This window comes from Odontesthes bonariensis, chromosome 7 (assembly GCF_027942865.1).
Source record: "Odontesthes bonariensis isolate fOdoBon6 chromosome 7, fOdoBon6.hap1, whole genome shotgun sequence".
NCBI classification, from domain to species: domain Eukaryota; kingdom Metazoa; phylum Chordata; class Actinopteri; order Atheriniformes; family Atherinopsidae; genus Odontesthes; species Odontesthes bonariensis.
In genome coordinates, this window is record NC_134512.1 from 4,681,726 (window position 1) to 4,702,392 (window position 20,667).

The window sequence follows — 20,667 nt, forward strand, 5'->3', positions numbered from 1 at the left end:
TACAGAAGCTTTCCTGTGTGGTCGCAATAATTTTCGTACCCGTTTTCAAAAAAACCCTCGTTTCGTTTTCGTGTAGCCGTAGCCTTAATCTGCTACAGGCAGGATCAACCAGGTAGCTCCTCCGCAGGGGTGGACGCTGCTGTCAGAGTGGCCATCTACTATGAAATGGTTTCACATAGCAAATAAGTAGTCCCCAAAACTTACAGTAGAATTATTTTTTTGCCCTTTCAAGCAGCAATAAATTAATCAAATGTCTGTCGAAAACAACTAACCATGAAGTCAGTTCAGAATTGTGATTTTATTTTTTTAAATTTTTTTAAATTTTTTTTGTGATTCAAAAGTTAGACTGCTGGTGTCAAAGGCTGAACTTGAAATGATTATTTATGCTTTTATCTCTTCTCGTTTGAATTATTGTAATAGTCTTTCTACTTGTTTTAACAAATCAGCTTTGGATCGCCTTCAGAATGTGCAGAATGCCTCTTCATTGGTTACCAGTAAATTTTAGAACTAACTTTTAGGGCCCTACATGATCAAGCTCCCCAGTATATCTCTGACATGCTGAAACCTCATTCTTCTTCCCAGGCTCAAAACTCCTAGGGTTCGGGCTTTTCAGGAGGTAGCACCAAGGTTGTGGAATTCTTATCCGCTATAATAGTGTTATATAAATTTTACTCACTTACTCTTGATGACAGTCATACGAAATGTAGTGAGTGATGGTAAACTGTACAAACAATACTTCAAGACATAAAGTATAAATTTGCACAGGACAACAATACAGTCAAAATTTTACACTGTCCATAACTGTCTTTTTCCACATTTTTTTTTGTTTGTTTTTTGGTGTAGCAGCTTGACCAAAATAATATTTATTACTGTTCAAAAAAATATATTCAGTAGCTTGTATTTTGTAAGAAGGAAATGTAGTTGTAACAACTTAAAGGAAACAGACCAAATTAGGTTTAGTAAATTAGCATAAATGAACTATAATATTAGTTAATTTATGCTAATTTACTAAACCTAATCATGTTAATATACATGAGTATGCAACAATGAACAATTGTTAGAAAAACAGATTGCAGAGGGTTGGAGGACATCAAGCCTCTGGAGAGCAACAGTTTTAGCTGATTGATTATATACCATCACAACAGTCTAATATGAGAAGGATGTTAATTTGAAGAGGCAGTCTAGCAAGGTAAGTGAAGGTTTAGAGCACATTCTGTACAATAAACTAATTTCAGTTCATGTAATATAAAAAGGAAATTGCTATCGAGTCAGATACCTAACTACATGTAATCAGAAGCCGCGCCAAGGATAATCCTATCAAGAGAAGTGATATTTTGGTCCAGGTGGGGGACAGAAACTTTGGTCCCAAACAACATGTTCTTGGTCTTGGCAGTGATTAACAAAAGGTTTAAAGAACACTGTAGGAAACTATCTGATGGATACTATGAAATGACCAATGACCAATGGCATAAATGTGTCATAGAGGCAAATAAATGACATGTTGATTTAATGAATCACGTCATTTCTACTTTATAAATAAAAACTATATCATTTTTAAAGCCCTGATGTACACCCTTAGTGATGGAAAGGGGCTGAGAGAAAACATAATGTAACTAAACAGCCTTGTAAGTAAGGTAGTTTGTGGACCAACCTCGTGAGTGATCTAAGACACTTGTAAATGGTAATAGGACTGTACTTATGTAGCACTTTCATCTTTTCACACACACACACACACACACACACACACACACATACACACACACACACACACACGCACACACACACACACACACTATTATCACAATTCTTACAATATTACAGGCTACACAGTGATTTTTCTCTGTCACACACTCAAAATGAATCTAAATTAATTTAATTTAATTCCAAATTTCAAATTGATAATGATAAAATTCAATAACATAATGTTACACTTTGGAAATAAAAGTGAAAGAAATGTGATTTGCTCTCATCTGACATAAAAAAAATTGCTCCATTGCATCTAATTTTCTGTTCTTCTCCATCTTGTGCGTGTTAAGCAAAACACTGGAGTTTTAACTTGTTGGCAACTGATCACAACTCTGTTGAACTTTCTTGGTGGCAGTTGTTGGCCTTTGGATATCTGTATCACAGCAGGGGTCTGTGCAGTAATGAGGCTGCCCTTTCACATGCTCCAGGGGCTAATGACCTTTTTTTCCCTTTTTTTTTCTTTTTCCTTATGCAGTTCTCCACTTGCCAGAACCACCAAACACAGCCAATTAGATGAGCTCAAAGTACCCTGGTAACCTTGCTGGTCAACAGGGGGTCCCCTGCCGTAACCAGGCTTCACTGCAGCCCCTATAACCTTCTCTGTAATTAGCCTGCAGCACACACTTGCATCTCTTGTCTTCAGCATCAAACTTTAACGCACTTGAAATAACATATTAAAGTATAAAAGTTTGAAAAAGTGATAAGCTATTTTTGAACTTCATCCTTCATGCCACTGTAGTTGCAGATTCAACTACTGATCAGTGAGGATCTTTATGATAGGGATACTCTTAATTTCGGATTAATGTAATGCATCTGTGATTGATCTGAGTGTCTGTACTGGTGTCTCCTCAAGAACATTACAATATAAGCACATTCCTAATGATTAGTTTTCCTTATGTGTAGTGTTTTCTGTACAAAATTGAATTTTATTTCCCCTTAAAGCAACACTCAATAATTTGGCAATTTTTTGTTCTTTGGCTCCCTCTACACTTGTAGGATTTACCAAAAAAAAAAAAAATCTCATGAACCTAGTCATACACATGGATTAGTTTTCATGTTAAAGAGGCCACAGAGACACAATCAAAAGCCAACAAAAATGTCAAGTGACTGTAACAGAAAATGGTGTGGTGCAGGGCTGGAAACCAGAGTTGCGAGCTGTGGTATCTCTGCACCTGAGCACTCTCACAGTTTCAGGCTCGATAATGTACATAACAAAAGTGAAAGTGCTTCAAAAGGATTCAGAAGCACATAGTTTTTTTTGGTTCAGAAACTTCCTCTAATATTGCTTTAATGTAAATAAATGTAATAATTTTCTTGCTTTAGCCCTCAAATAGCCACAGAGACAAATTAATACTTAAAGGGATAATCCGGAGTAAAATGCACTTTAGATCAATTTACGGGATGTTGGGAGTACATACGTTGAGTTGACATCAAAATCATGTCATTCGGATGTGTTTTGAGAATTTCGATTTGACCGTTTTTAGCCAAAAGTCGTTAGCGTGGAGGTGAAGGGGGCAAATCATGTCACTGCTACAAAACGCTATTTTTATACCTCTTCTACAGCTCCAAACAACATAACACTTACGTGGTAGTGAGTAGAGGGTCCCTAAAGCCAAACCGAAGTGTCCCGAGGTCTTCATGTGGTTGGATATAGAGTCCAGAATGAATTTAATCAAGCCAGTACCTTTCCGGAAATGTGACTGCTGCAGCTGCTGCTACAGACCGTGGTGAAGTTGGTTTGATATTGGTTTGAAAAAAAAGACACCTTATTTCCTTATTGTGAATATCTGTCGAATATCCAAATCGAAATTCTCAAAACACATCCGAATGACATGATTTTGATGTCAACTCAACGTATGTACTCCCAACATCCTGTAAATTGATCTAAAGTGCATTTCACTCCGGATTATCCCTTTAATATAAAGGGCAGAAAGTAGACACAGTGAAGGTTACAGTTAACACTGATCTATTGACAGAAATGCATTAGTGTAGAATCACAGGATAACAAGAATTTCAATTTCTCCGATCCTCGAAATGAGAAGTCACTGGGGGAATTTGATTGTATGCATTGTTTGAAAATTTTTAATCAATGCTGCTTTAATACAATCATTGTAAATATTTAAAAAAATGTTGAGTTACTTGACTAATTTGAATTTCCCCCATTGGGGGATAAATAAAGTATTTTTCTATTCTTCTATTCTATTTATATTTATATTTATATTCAGTTCAATTTCAATATAGTTTCATTTTGTTGCACAAATTCACAAGAGGTTATCTCAATGCATAGAAAGTAGATAAATTAATTATAATCTAATTAGTATCAGTCCAGCTCAGCATAATTAGGATCCATTCCAGTTTATTGTACTCCACTTAAAATCCATTTCAATTCAATTCTTTATTTTCAAATATTTTATTATGCCAATTTGCAAAAAAGTTAGGGAAACTAATGGATTGCATTTAACCTTCACTTTGATTCAATCCTTGTTCTGAGCATGAAGTGGGTTGAGATTAGATTAGATTCAGAAGTGCATAGGCAGTAGTTGTAGTATGGGCAACAGTGAAGAGAAAAGATTACTTCTTAACGGGAAGACACCTCTAGCAGAACCAGACTCGGAGAGGGGCTTCCTCCTGTGAGTACTTGGAGGATGAGAGAACAGGACAGTGACAAAAACAAAAACAACCCCCCCCCCCACACACAGCAATCAGGCCTAGGACACCTGGGACAAAAGTTAAAAATATTTGCATATACATAGAAAGTAAAAGCAGCACAGTGAGGATGTCATTACATCTGTAATGTAAAGTAAGAATCTTCCTTTTCTTCTGTCAGCAATGCAAACAGCTGAGGCACGTCCTTGAGTCTTTCAATGTACTGGTACACTCATGATTCTTATAAGTCCAATATTGGTAGGAGAGGGTTTGATGTCCCCACAAAAACATGTTCATATCACGGTAAATAGGTGTGCAAATGAGTGCCTAAATACACACACACAGTGTCACTGGACCGTTCCCTGCATTTTCCCACCTCTATTGTTACCAATAAAGAGCATCTTTGCACTGCACGTTATCCGTTTCAGAATCCTGAATCTGAGTTTTCGTTTCAAAGTAGAGAGTGATTGTGTCTGTGAGATAATCCGTTTTAAAACACATCTACTAGCTGTGTGTACAGAGTTGCAGATGTCTTTCTTTAAGAATTATCTTTATTTTGTGTATCCATAAAACACACAACGAAACTTACCTCTAAGTGTTACCAGTTTTTGATTTACTACATCCAGACATTTATATGATAATCTAGTAAATGTGTTTTCATTTTGTACATATACTAATTTAATTTGACAACTTCTGTGAATTTAAGACCTCGTGTGTCCTTTGTGATCTTTGGCACCCCCCATAGAGGATTGCGGAAAGTCATGCAGACTTTTCCAGATGCAAAACTGACCAATCTGACAAGCACTTTGTGTCTCTTAGAGTCTCTGTGAGGTGAACAATAGGTGATTTGTTATTTAGGCCCGAGCAGCTAAGCGCTGAGAAGGCCTTTTGTATCTGCAGGATTTCACTATTATTCTTCTTCCGTTTCTTCTCCACGCGGTATCGCAAATGTGGAGGCCTAAACGTATTTGAAAACTCACCAAACTTTACCCAAAATTTTTCCCCGCGTGAAATCGCATGACTTTAATGGAGTCGAAAGTGGGCGTCACCAAACTGCTCTACAGCGCCACCTAACGTGAGATGGCCCGAACCGTACATCGTAGAGATCTGAAACTCGGTATGTATGTAGATCGCCTCAAATCAAGAACAAAAGTCTCTTGGAGGTATGCTCTAAAACGTACAAGGAGGCGGCCATTTTGGGTCAAAGGGCAAATTTTGGCCATTTTTCAGATTTACACACCTCGTAGGAAAGCGGCGAACTTGGCATACTCGCCAGTGTAAACGAAACGCTATAACTTTCACGTAAAAAGTTAAATCTGCACCAAACTTGGTATGAGTCATCCATGTTGGATGCATGTCAATCCTATGTGGTCATATGCTGACGTCATCTAAGCTCTGCCCCCTCAGAACAGGAAGTCACTTTTTTTACTTCCCTTCACCTAATCAACATGATCTTGTGTCAGAATACAGATACCAAGTTGCTCTAACTTGCTTTAAAGCACCAACAGTTTTCAGTTGAAGACGTGGCTATGGCGGCTTGGCGAAGTCATACATCACGCCGTTACCATACGTTTGGCTCTAAATTCTACAGTTTTGAGCCGAGATGCACCAAACTCACTGGGATCGATCCTAATCCGACCCCCAACAGGTGTGTGGTCCAATATTTGTTGGGCGTGGCCTAATGCCTCCACAGCTCCCCCTAGAACATCTAAAAACATCAGCCCCAAGCCATGCTTTCCCGACAATCATGAAACTCAGCACACCTGTGCGTCTTGTCAGGACCTACAAAATAGTGTGGGCGTGGCAGAATGGCAAATTCCAATCCCTCGCCGTTTGCATACGTTCGGCTCTAAATCTCACATGCATCATCCGATTTGCACCAAACTAGATAAGAATGTTATTTGTTAACTTCTAAAGAGCCCAATAGGATTATATTGGAGTGTGACTCCAGTGCGCCCCCTAGATCATGTAAACAGCTATATCTCCTTGAGACATCATCCGATCTGCACCATATTTTTTATGCATCATTACGGAGCAGCGCTTGACACGTTGGCGTGGTACATTTCTGACGTCGCTAAACCCCGCCCCCACAAAACAGGAAGTGACGGTAAGTCCTGTCTGGAAGGTGAGATATCGCTCAAACTTTGAACACGTGCCGCTGGTGTCGTACTGTCGTGCACTGAAGGCGATTCGGGAGATTCGTCGCACGCTCCGCCCAGTGGACGGGCGCGGGAGACGCGTGACGGTGTTGATGACCATGTCGGGGCGGCGGTGCCGGCGGTCGCAAGGCCGGAGCTGCGCTTGGCTGCGAGGGCCGATATCACTGCTCGCAGTTTTAATAATTTGTTGGTATTGCTTTTTATTTGTATTGTCCCCCCTCTTCTTTGTTTTCTTGGTTTATGTGCGAATTTTATGACGTCCAGTATTGTTGATGGCCAAATATACAAAAAAAAATTAAAAAAGGAAAAGAATTTTCAACAGGTCAATCTGACATGCTTGACAGCTTGAATGCTTGCAAAGTAATACTTGCACTGGGTTTTTACAGTTTTGTTTATTTATTTATTTTTTTACAATATATTGCAAATTAAATTTTACACCGTATTCAAATCCTATGATATTATAGAATCATGTTGAGACATGCATATACAACTTTAGTGTTGACATTCTCCATAACACACCAAATATAAATGTTCCTGGTTCCTGGTGTCTTTCAGGTGGGGGACTCAGGGAGACTTCACCACAACTCATCCTATGCCCTCGGTCAAAGTTAGGCTCTATACAGAGAGCACTGGTGTCTTGGCTCTGGAAGACAAAGAACTGGGCAAGGTAAGTGCACCTACAGTGCCACTAATGTTACACATTCATACTTCATGTATTCATACTTGGATACAGTTTCTAAAGAATTTTGAATAGTATTCCCCATCAAAAAAAATAAAAGGTAGCTGTGAATAGATACATAATCACATTTTAGGCTGAAGCCTATCCCAACTATCATTAAGCGAGAGGTGGGGTACACGCTGGACAGGTCGCCAGTCCATCGCAGGGCCACATAGAGATAAATGAGACAAACAACCATGCACGCTCACAATCACTCATATGGTCAATTTATAGTAACCAGTTAACCTAATGTGAATTTTTTTGGGTGGTGGGAGGAAGCCGGAGAAACCGGAGAGAACCCATATATACATTGGGAGTAAAATAAAGTCCAATACCCTCAAATTAATTTGAATTTCTTGAGATATGTTTTGCCATTCTTCAATACTTCGACAGTTTTTCCTCCTGTTCTCTGCTGAAGGGGTTATTTTTTATTTATAAACACCTCCAAGCCGTCCATGGGGGACTGCAACTGTCATAATACAAATTAGATACAAAAATATATAAATGGCTAAATAAATAAGTTTTGACAATAGTAAATACTATTAAAATAAATAACAAAATAATTAAATAGTATGTGAAATGAGTATATTTTTCTGCTTTATTTATTTTATTTTAAACCGCATTAATTTAAGCTTATATTAATTTAGCTACTTGAACAGAATAACAGAACCATTTCATCTGCAAAAAGCAGAGATGTGACCCTGAGGTTCCCAAAACAGATGCCCTCCTGTCCACAACTAGATCCTGTAAATGAAAACCAAAAACACGATTGGGGTAGCCCTGCTGGAGTCCAACACACTGTAAACGAGCTCAAACCAGTGCCAAGAATGCAAACACAGCTCTTGCTTTGGAAAAATGTCAGTTTTACTAGATCTCAGTGTTGCATTTGATACAGTTGACCACAATATATTACTCAAACAACAGGAGAACTGGGCGGGTCTTTCTGGAACTGTACTAAACTGGTTCAAAACATACTTAGAGAACAGGAAATACTTTGTGTCAATAGGTAACTTTACATCTGAGCAGACAAGAATCACATGTGGAGTTCCCCAAGGTTCCATCCTGGGACCTCTTATGTTTAACATATACATATCCCACAGGCACAGGTTATAAAAAACAACAAAATAAATTACATTACAATGTCACCAGGAGGCATTCGAACAGACAGCACTTCCTTAATCTTTAGAACTTGCAACAATAACATTACTTCCTAAACCTGGAAAAGATGTACAAAAGTGCGGTAACTATAGACCCCTCAGTCTTCTCAACTCCGACTATAAGATCTTGTCTAAAATAATAGCACCTCGACTAGAGAAAATAATTCCAGAAATTATTCATGCAGACCAAACAGGTTTTGTTAAGAACCGACAAGGAGCAGACAATATTCAATGGTTGTTTCATGTTATCGATATTACTAAAAGAAGGAGGTACCCCCTGGCAATACTTTCTATGGATGTTGAGAAGGCATTTGACAGAATTGAACCTGATTTTCTTTTTGAGACTGAGAGCTATGAATTTTGGTGAAACCTTTATTAGATATGTAAGAACACTCTTTAATAGCCCTAGATCACAGATTTTGACTAATGGGGTTTTGTCGAACGCCTTCCCGCTCTCCCGAGGCTGTAGACAGGGATGCCCAAGTTCTCCTAGCCTATTTTCCATTGCTATAGAACCATTAGCGATTGCCATCTGTTCTGAATTATCTATTACAGGTATGAGGGTAGGTACAGAAGAACATAAACTTGCGCTATATGCGGATGATTTGTTTGTTTTTATATCTCAGCCATCTAAATCCTTTCCATCTTTACTAGCATTCCTTGGCACGTACAGCAAAGTTTCTGGCTACAGAATTAATTATTCCAAGAGTGAAGCGTTTCCACTTAATATGACAGAACAGGAGACACAATTACTACCTGGTTCATTTAAATGGTGCCCGGATGGTTTTACATACCTTGGTATTAATATTAGTTCCTCGTATGATCAAATTTACCAAAAGAATTACATATCATTAATTAATAAAACTAAAGCAGAGCTGAAACGATGGATGGATCTCCCACTATCTTTAATTGGCAGAGTCAACTCAATCAAAATGTGTTGTTGGAGCCATTTTCTATATTTTCTATTTTCCTCACTTTATGGTGATATTTCGTTATTTAGATTTATGTCTGCTTATTGATAATTATTAATATAGCAATATCTAGTAAATGTACTATGCATTTGGGAGCGGCACTGGTGCTTGGGCTATAGTGGACTCTGATTGGTTGCTTCTCTCTACTCTCGCCTATCTAACCGGAGCACAGGTGGCTCAGTAATGAATTGGATTTCTGATGGCGGGTGTAGGAAGGGAAACAGTTTTTTGACCATGTAGGTGTCGTGTAACCATGCTGAACAGTGTTAATTTTGTATACTTAGTTATTTGCTTAGTTTGAGAAGAAAACAAGAAGATCTGTAACGTAAAGAGACCCGAAAGAAAATAAATTCGAACACTGAGAAATAAGAACGCGCGTCAGAACTTAACTGGATACTCCCGTCAAAGCGACTCCAGCTGAGGCAGCCAGGAGGCCGCTACATGTGTATACTATGGAGAGCGATTAGTCTCAAAACCGCTGACAAATGTGTAAATGACAATCCACCAGTTCCACATACATCACAAATACGTTTCATTATTTACAAATAAATATATTTCATTTTTTGTCTCACAGTCTGCGTTTTATACAAATACTGTTAAACTCATTAATACTCATTTTGGTTTTTATATATACATCATGATTTGGATGTGAAAGTGAACGCATTTGTTTCAAATTTTGTTGCATATATTTGTAAAATCAAAGTTACAACATTAGAATGTATTTATAAATTGGTGCATCTGCATTTGTGGATTAAGTCACAAGCCTGTTTTTTGTGCCGTATTTTTGTTCATTTTCTCTCGGTTCTTTTTGGATTTTGAGACTTTCCTTTCGCCTTTCTGCACCTGATCCACACACAAATGCAGCAGCCCATTCACAAATGTGCCAAGCAAGCGAACGAGCTGCCGCTAGGGGCCGCTGTTGCTAAGTTTCACTGTGGTTGTGGATGGCGGTGCTCCTAGCTTCCAGATAACAGCCCTGCTGCCAGCAACAACCAGGCATCGCTCCAGGAGAGCGGCATGGTGGGTCAACCGGCGTCATCTTCTAATGGAAATTCGTCTACAATGAGTAAAAATATAAGGATCTGTTGTCATTAAAGTTGTGCAATAAACCACAGATTTGACCGTGAAAATTGTATAATATTTCAGTGAGTCTAATTGTTAGCTAACCCCATCGTTTAGCTAGCTAGTCATCACAGTGAAGACTACGACGCTGAAGTTGGCATCCGATTCACCAGCCTCCGATTCGCGGGCCATTTCACTGCATTTTTTGCATTTTGATCGACCAAAACAAGGTCCTGTATGGAAACTACAGTAGTTACACTGCTCAAATCTGGATGGAATTATTCTAAAGAGGCTGTAGATTCATTAAAACCTTGTTTGGGATTTGTGAAAATACAGAACAGGGCCATTTGACTGCATTTTTGGTATTCTGATCACCCTGAACTGGGTCCTGTATGGAAACTACATTACTTAGACTGCTCAAATCTGGATAGAATTATTCTAAAGAGGGTACAGAGTCTTTAAAACACATTTTATTATTTGTGAAAACTTTATTTGGTCATTGAAAATTCAAAAAGTTCCTCTGAGCTTTCTTTCTTCTTTTCATTTGGACCATCCAAAACCAGAACCTGTATGAAAAATAGTGGTGGGCCGTTATCGGCGTTAACGTGCTGCGATAATTTGAGAGTCTTATCGGGCGATATAAAAAATATCGCCGTTAATCTATTCTCAAAGTTGGGTTGGGAACTGGGTCAAAATAGGTAGCCTAAGCAAACTGTGATGACTTTTACCTTGATATTTTAGCTCGGGTGTGGGCTGATGTACTTTGTCTGCCGTTAGGTGTGATTAAAACAGAAGAACGCTACTTTGCAGAAGCCTGTGCTAGGCAGTTTATGGAGGTCGCTTATCTGTGGGGGATAGTTGACAAAATCTGCCCTGTTGGAACAGACAGCGCTCCTAATATGGTGGCCGCAGGGAGGATACTGCGCGTGTGGCGCAACAGAGACGCACTGCACACAACGCTATCTCAACAGCAGCACCATCTGGCCCTCCCAACAAGTGCTGAATATGAGAAGTTGGCGAAGCTAGAGAAACTGCTGGAGCCATGCATGTGAATAAACTGGTCTGCCCTAATGTTGCGACCTCCGCTACCTGGTAGCAGAGGTCGCTGACTCGCTGGAGAAGCTTCGCTTGAGAATTTGCTTTGGTAGCTTTGGTAGCTCGTGACGTCACATTTAGAATGTTCAATTCTTAAAGGCCCCGCGGCTGTGCAGCACCCCCGCGGAAAAAAACATGAGGAAAGAGAGGGAAGGAACACGAATAAACATGTTGTTATTTACAATTTTTTATACAAGATATACATCACTTTTACAAATTATGTAAAACTACATTAGGTACACCTGAGAAGAGCAGGAATAGCAGAGGCGGCTGTGAAAATAAACTAAATTCGAAATAAAATCCGAAATAAATCCGAAATAAAACTTAATTGCAGTGAGAAAGGTATGCTTGGGGTTACTACACTATTGTATTGAAGCACTCGACACGGCAATTGCAACAGTCTCAGGATTAAACGACTATTGTTTGGATAGGAACCAAAGTTTACACGTCTGTTTCCGTGAACGCCGCGGATTGTCGGACCCCTGAATGAGCCATTTTAATCTAGATTAATCTAGATTAATTTCAAGATTTCAGTGAGATTAATCTAGATTAAAAAAATTAATCTATGCCCACCACTAATGAAAAATAATTAAATATGGGTTTAATCATTGATCACATGATATAAATGATATCAAACACACTTTAGAATTTGTGAAACCTTTCTTTGTACCAAAATTCACAGAAGTCCTCGCCTCTCCATGTTCATTTTAATTTCCATGAGGATCTCCTGTCTTTCACCACATAGGAAAAAGAAAAAGTTCATGCATTTTACGTCACTAACTACTTACAAGAGTCTTCTTCACTTGTTGACTTTATTCTCATGTTCTTTTATCTAGAAACAATGACTTCTCTCACCTTTCTTCCATCTGCCCGTGGTCAACCTCTGCCACCGATTCAATCACTTCCAGAGCCTTTATTGTTGCCTGCATCAGACATCCCATAGTCCAACCATTAATATGCCCTATTCTGTATTGGATGCTTTGATGAAATCTGCATCACAAATTTATTGCTGTCATCTCATTAATCTTTCCACTAACATGTGCTATCATTTCAGACCCTGCTTGTCTTCTCCTGCTCCCATCATAGTCATCTTACCTCCCATCTGAGTGCAGACAGGACCTCCTTCATCCCTTTATTAACACTATCTTGTTTGGTATAGGGTTAACTCTAACAGCTAAATGTAATGTTTAATATCCAATTCATCAGTGCACATAACCCATAATGGCAAAATACTATGGGTTTGATAGACGATATAATTAGGAAGTTGTGGTACAGTATCTAAGATAGTGTTAATAAAGGGATGAAGGAGGTCCTGTCTGCACTCAGATGGGAGGTAAGATGACTATGATGGGAGCAGGAGAAGACAAGCAGGGTCTGAAATGATAGCACATGTTAGTGGAAAGATTAATGAGATGACAGCAATAAATTTGTGATGCAGATTTCATCAAAGCATCCAATACAGAATAGGGCATATTAATGGTTGGACTATGGGATGTCTGATGCAGGCAACAATAAAGGCTCTGGAAGTGATTGAATCGGTGGCAGAGGTTGACCACGGGCAGATGGAAGAAAGGTGAGAGAAGTCATTGTTTCTAGATAAAAGAACATGAGAATAAAGTCAACAAGTGAAGAAGACTCTTGTAAGTAGTTAGTGACGTAAAATGCATGAACTTTTTCTTTTTCCTATGTGGTGAAAGACAGGAGATCCTCATGGAAATTAAAATGAACATGGAGAGGCGAGGACTTCTGTGAATTTTGGTACAAAGAAAGGTTTCACAAATTCTAAAGTGTGTTTGATATCATTTATATCATGTGATCAATGATTAAACCCATATTTAATTATTTTTCATACAGGTTCTGGTTTTGGATGGTCCAAATGAAAAGAAGAAAGAAAGCTCAGAGGAACTTTTTGAATTTTCAATGACCAAATAAAGTTTTCACAAATAATAAAATGTGTTTTAAAGACTGTACCCTCTTTAGAATAATTCTATCCAGATTTGAGCAGTCTAAGTAATGTAGTTTCCATACAGGACCCAGTTCAGGGTGATCATAATACCAAAAATGCAGTCAAATGGCCCTGTTCTGTATTTTCACAAATCCCAAACAAGGTTTTAATGAATCTACAGCCTCTTTAGAATAATTCCATCCAGATTTGAGCAGTGTAACTATTGTAGTTTCCATACATGACCTTGTTTTGGTCGATCAAAATGCAAAAAATGCAGTGAAATGGCCCGCGAATCGGAGGCTGGTGAATCGGATGCCAACTTCAACGTCGTAGTCTTCACTGTGATGACTAGCTAGCTAAACGATGGGGTTAGCTAACAATTAGACTCACTGAAATATTATACAATTTTCACGGTCAAATCTGTGGTTTATTGCACAACTTTAATGACCACAGATCCTTATATTTTTACTCATTGTAGACGAATTTCCATTAGAAGATGACGCCGGTTGACCCACCATGCCGCTCTCCTGGAGCGATGCCTGGTTGTTGCTGGCAGCAGGGATGTTATCTGGAAGCTAGGAGCACCGCCATCCACAACCACAGTGAAACTTAGCAACAGCGGCCCCTAGCGGTAGCTCGTTCGCTTGCTTGGCACATTTGTGAATGGGCTGCTGCATTTGTGTGTGGATCAGGTGCAGAAAGGCGAAAGGAAAGTCTCAAAATCCAAAAAAAAACGAGAGAAAATGAACAAAAATACGGCACAGAAAACAGGCTTGTGACTTAATCCACAAATGCAGATGCACCAATTTATAAATACATTCTAATTTTGTAACTTTGATTTTACAAATATATGCAACAAAATTTGAAACAAATGCGTTCACTTTCACATCCAAATCATGATGTATATATAAAAACCAAAATGAGTATTAATGAATTTAACAGTATTTGTATAAAACGCAGACTGTGAGACACAAAATGAAATATATTTATTTGTAAATAATGAAACGTATTTGTGATGTATGTGGAACTGGTGGATTGTCATTTACACATTTGTCAGCGGTTTTGAGACTAATCTCTCTCCATAGTATACTACCTAAATTTATTTACTTATTTCAATGTGTCCCCTTAAAAGTTCCAATGACATTTTTTAAAGATTTGGATAAAGCACTATCTCTATTTTTATGGCGAAAGAAGGTCCAAAGAGTTAAACTTCTTACGTTACAGGCTCCTTACGCTAAAGGCGGACTAAATCTTCCAAATTTCAGAAAATATATCTTAGCTACGCAGTTCCGTATTCTATGGATGTGGACTTTTTCGAATGGCAATGATGTGAGGTGGGTCTCGATAGAACAACAAGAATTAAAATCCATGTCATTGGCAATTATCCCCTTCCTGGGTTCAAAAAAGCAACTGTCTACAATCACATCAAATCCATTAATTTTAGCTACCTACAATTCATGGCTTCAGTTACACACTCTCTTAAACCTAAACATACGATTGTTGGTTAATATACCACTTAAAAGTAACCCTAACATTCCCAAACCTATAACAGATGGTATACTACAAACTTGGCTTAGAAAAGACATTAAAACAGTCGGCAACCTGTATGTTGGTAATGTCTTTGCCAGCTTCAGTCAATTATCCGAATGCTATGACTTGCATAGGTACAATTACTTCAAGTATTTGCAGATCAGACACTGGATTATTTCTTGTGTTTATAAAATTGGTCTTGACTATTTACCAGCTTATGAGAAGTGCTCAAATAAATCAAAATGGGAATCGGAATTAAACTGCAAATATGATGACAAAAGCTGGAACAGATTGCTAAATTCATCCCAAACAATATTAATATCAACAAAACACAGGCAAATTCAATTTAATATTTTTCACCGCATATATTATACCCCATATACAGTACAGACCAAAAGTTTGGACACACCTTCTCATTCAAAGAGTTTTCTTTATTTTCATGACTTTGAAGATTGTAGATTCAAACTGAAGGCATCAAAACTATGAATTAACACATGTGGAATTATATACTTAACAAAAAAGTGTGAAACAACTGAAAATATGTCTTAAATTCTAGGTTCTTCAAAGTAGCCACCTTTTGCTTTGATTACTGCTTCACACACTCTTGGCATTCTCTTGATGAGCTTCAAGAGGTAGTCACCTGAAACGGTCTTCCAACAGTCTTGAAGGAGTTCCCAGAGATGCTTAGCACTTGTTGGCCCTTTTGCCTTCACTCTGCTGTCCAGCTCACCCCAAACCATCTCAATTGGGTTCAGGTCCGGTGACTGTGGAGGCCAGGTCATCTGACGCAGCACCCCATCACTCTCCTTCTTGGTCAAATAGCCCTTACACAGCCTGGAGGTGTATTTGGGGTCATTGTCCTGTTGGAAAATAAATGATGGTCCAACTAAACGCAAACCGGATGGAATAGCATGCCGCTGCAAGATGCTGTGGTAGCCATGCTGGTTCAGTATGCCTTCAATTTTGAATAAATCCCCAACAGTATCACCAGCAAAGCACCCCCACACCATCACACCTCCTCCTCCATGCTTCACGGTGGGAACCAGGCATGTAGAGTCCATCCATTCACCTTTTCTGCGTCGCACAAAGACACGGCGGGTGGAACCAAAGATCTCAAATTTGGACTCATCAGACCAAAGCACAGATTTCCACTGGTCTAATGTCCATTCCTTGTGCTCTTTAGCCCAAACAAGTCTCTTCTGCTTGTTGCCTGTCCTTAGCAGTGGTTTCTTAGCAGCTATTCTACCATGAAGGCCTGCTTCACACAGTCTCCTCTTAACAGTTGTTCTAGAGATGTGTCTGCTGCTAGAACTCTGTGTGGCATTGACATGGTCTCTAATCTGAGCTGCTGTTAACCTGCGATTTCTGAGGCTGGTGACTCGGATTAACTTATCCTCCGCAGCAGAGGTGACTCTTGGTCTTCCTTTCCTGGGGCGGTCCTCATGTGAGCCAGTTTCTTTGTAGCGCTTGATGGTTTTCATGACTGCACTTGGGGACACTTTCAAAGTTTTCCCAATTTTTCGGACTGACTGACCTTCATTTCTTAACGTAATGATGGCCACTCGTTTTTCTTTACTTAGCTGCTTTTTTCTTGCCATAATACAAATCTATTCAGTAGGACTATCAGCTGTGTATCCACCTGACTTCTGCACAACACAACTGATGGTCCCAACCCCATTTATAAGGCAAGAAATCACACTTATTAAACCTGACAGGGCACACCTGTGTAGTGAAAACCGTTTCAGGTGACTATCTCTTGAAGCTCATCAAGAGAATGCCAAGAGTGAGTGAAGCAGTAATCAAAGCAAAAGGTGGCTACTTTGAAGAACCTAGAATATTAGACATATTTTCAGTTGTTTCACACTTTTTTGTTAAGTATATAATTCCACATGTGTTAATTCATAGTTTTGATGCCTTCAGTGTGAATATACAATCTTCAAAGTCTTGAAAATAAAGAAAACTCTTTGAATGAGAAGGTGTGTCCAAACTTTTGGTCTGTACTGTAGATTGAATAAAATGACAAATGCCAGAGATGTAAGATATCTGTAGGTGATCTTCTTCATATGCTTTGGAGTTGTGTACACTTGCAAACCTACTGGAATAATGTAATTCTGATAACCTCTGCAGCTTGTGGGCTTTCTTTAGACGCTGACCCCAGGATTTGGATACTTGGAGATGTTATGTCCTTGAATTTATATCCTTGCAAGAAATACTTTGTTTTGTTAGCATCATCTGCAGCAAAAAAGTGTATACTTAAAAATTGGAAAGCTATGGAGCCACCAAACCAAAATCATTGGATCAATGAACTGTTGTCATATTGGACTCCTGAAAAAATTCTCCATTCAATACGTGGGACATTGGCTAAGTTTGACCGGATATGGACACCCTTCCTGGACATTCTAACCAGATTAGATCTGAGAGACTGATCTGTGTTAATCTTAACCGTCTTATGTCAATTTAAAAAAAAAAAATTTCTGTTTTATTTTCTCTTAAAGGAAAACTCCGGGGCATTTGAAGAGCAATCCCATTGCTAGAGGTTGTCAAATACTGATAGTAGGACACAAACAGGTGCAAATCGGCGCTCCCTGTGTGGAGATAGCGCTGTTTGCGCAGCCTGTCATGCGAGGCTAATACGTGGTGGCTAGGGGCAAGCGCTAACCCTTCCACGTAAAACAACAACTTGCACACTGCAGAAACGTCACACCACTTTATAAACCATCCGACAATAAAGTCACAAGCCTTACCATCAAAACCATATGCATGGTTCTCACATTACTGGCATGGGGACGTTACAAAACAACTTTATAAACAGCATGTCACTCACCGGATATTTTTACGCTCGCGCATGTGAAAGCCCAAAAGAGTCGATGGACGATAATCCCATATACAAAACAATTAATCTTCTCTAGAAAAACTGCGTTCAAGTATTTAAAACATTACAACAATATTACTGGGCATGTATTGTAATGTTTTAAATACTTGAACGCAGTTTTTCTAGAGAATATAATTGTTTTGAATATGGGATTATCGTCTCTTTTGGGCTTTCACATGCGCGAGCGTACAAATATCCGGTGAGTGACATGCTGTTTATAAAGTTGTTTTGTAACGTCTCCATGCCAGTAATGTAAGAACCATGCATATGGTTTTGATGGTAAGGCTTGTGACTTTATTGTCGGATGGTTTATAAAGTGGTGTGACGTTTCTGCAGTGTGCAAGTTGTTGTTTTACGTGGAAGGGTTAGCGCTTGCCCCTAGCCACCACGTATTAGCCTCGCATGACAGGCTGCCCAAACAGCGCTATCTCCACACAGGGAGCGCCGATTTGCACCTGTCTGTGTCCTACTATCAGTATTTGACAACCTCTAGCAATGGGATTGCGCTTCAAATGCCCCGGAGTTCTCCTTTAACTCTGGTCTTTCAAAAATATGTTTGATGCTAAATTTAATATTACTGCATGTATTATTATTTCCAGAGAGTGGGCGGGGTGGGTGGGTTTTGTTTCTGAAGTTTTGTTGTTTTGTTTTTTTTCTTAAAAAAAAAAAAAAAAAAGTAATATTGTACACTGGATGTAAATTTTGTACAGCTGTAAACTTTGAATAAATATATCTATACACAATGTCACCAGGAGACCGAAGCCCTGTACAGGCTCTTGGTAAATGCATTGAGGAGATCAGTGACCTGGGGTCCGTTTCACAAAGCAGGTTCAACCAACTCTGAGTCTATTCCTGATCTCTGAGTTGATCTACTCTGAGATAGAAAACTCTGAGTTTTCGGTTCCAGAAACGCTGATTTGAGTGAGTTTAATCAACTCTGAGTAGGTTCACCTTGAGTTTTGTGTGTGCGCCACAACTTCAAAAAGCCAGCATCAATGGAGCCCCGATTCGACGAGTCACCATGGCAACGGGGAAGAGGAGGGGCTACGTTTTTCACCAACCTCGAATTGGCGAGTTTCAATATGTTTTTAGAAATAAGTGCAACACCGTTGCAGGAGCAAAAGTGTAAGTTTAAATGTAGTCCTTTGCAATCACAATAATATTACAGGGGAAAACTGCTTGAATGGTAGCCGATTCATTTATTTCATTTAGGTGCAATCCTGCGGGGGAGAAGCGTACTTGGCAGCAGTTTAAGATGAAATATAAAAAGATTGTTCAAACAGGTGAGACCTCGGCATGGAGGTACCTCATTTTGATCATGTTTTACACTGTAAAGTAAATATTAAGTGGCTATTTGACTGTGCAGTTATTTTATTCCCAACATAATGCTGTTTTCACACACATAAACTATGTCTTCTCATCTATATCATGTTCTGTTAAATACTTAAGCCTATTTAAACTAACACAGACTTCTACTGAGCCAACAGAAAGAAGGCAGATGCCCGTAAAACGGGTGGTGCCCAGCACCGCCACCTCTAACGGGAGGGCAGTGGCTGAGGGAATCCACCCCCAAGAAACGAGTGCCTTTATAAAATATAATAGGCCTATATATGTCTTTTTTAAGCCTATTCATACAAATATTTATTTGTCTTTTATGTCTTTTTTTCTTTTGTCCCAACAAAATTCTGATGGTGCCGCTCAAAAAGATAATTGTCTGTAAATGCAAAAACATCTATAACCATCTCCAGACGAATATTTAATTCTCTGCGCAATAATGCTGCACCTTCATCCACAGGATCGTTGTCAAAAGGACATGCCATGTTCGTGAAAAAAGTCGCCTCCTACTGTACCTAATGGACTTCTAAAAGTAGAAGAACTCGCTCTGCTGACTGAATGAATGAGGAAATCAAATCAAATGTGTGGCTGAAAGAGGGCGGAGACAGAAAGAAACTCAAGGTTTCTTGAGGAAAACCTGGTCCCGACCAGGTTAGGTTCATAGAGTCTGTTACTACGGTAACTGACCGAGAGGTTAAGTTACCTCTCTTTGTGAAACGGAAAACTCAGGGTTTCCCTCATTTCAGGGTTAATCAACTCAGAATTTTCATCAAACCTGCTTCGTGAAACGGACCTCTGATGTGCCACAACTTTCTCCAGCTAAACAAAAACAAAACTGAGGTAATTGTCTTTGGAGCCAAAGAGAATTACAGGCCACCACAAAGCTTCAATCTATACACCTAAAAACTACCAACCAGGCCAGAAATCTGGGTGTAGTGATGGACTGAGACCTAAATTTGCAAAAACACATTAAGGCAATAACAAAGTTGGCCTACTATCAACTTAAGAATATATCAAGGTTAAAAGATCTGATGTTTCAGCAGGACCTGGAAAAACTAGTCCATGCATTCATCTTTAGTAGGCTTGATTATTGTAACAGCATCTTTACAGGTCTACCTAAAAAGTCAGTTAGACAACTGCAGCTTATTCAGAACTCTGCTGCTCGAGTCCTCACTAAGACCAAAGAAGTAGACCAGGAGCCCAGAGGGGTCAGCCTAGCTGGGAAGGTTACCAATTTGTATGGGTACTATGATGTCTGGCATGGTCCCCAGATAGAGGAACGGCACGTCTGCCGGGTTCCCTCTGGTGGGTGTGGCAAGGGGGGGTATAAAACTGGCACCCAAAAAATGGGCTAGGTTAGCTGGTGAGGTTACTGTCAGCGTGGTGTAGAAGGGGAGGACACGGATGCGGACTTTTTTAAAAAGTAAAGGG

At 39.3% G+C, this 20,667-nt stretch overlaps 1 protein-coding gene across 2 annotated transcripts in view; it reads left to right on the forward strand.

Moving 5' to 3' along the window:
• The window catches only part of cadps2 (Ca++-dependent secretion activator 2), a 289,837-nt gene that overhangs the window by 97,017 nt on the left and 172,153 nt on the right, over positions 1-20,667 (forward strand). For both annotated transcript variants that reach the window (XM_075469290.1, XM_075469289.1), the window contains exon 7: positions 7,107-7,218. In XM_075469290.1, the coding sequence (XP_075325405.1) occupies positions 7,107-7,218 (112 nt within the window). The remainder of the gene's footprint in view (positions 1-7,106; positions 7,219-20,667) is intronic.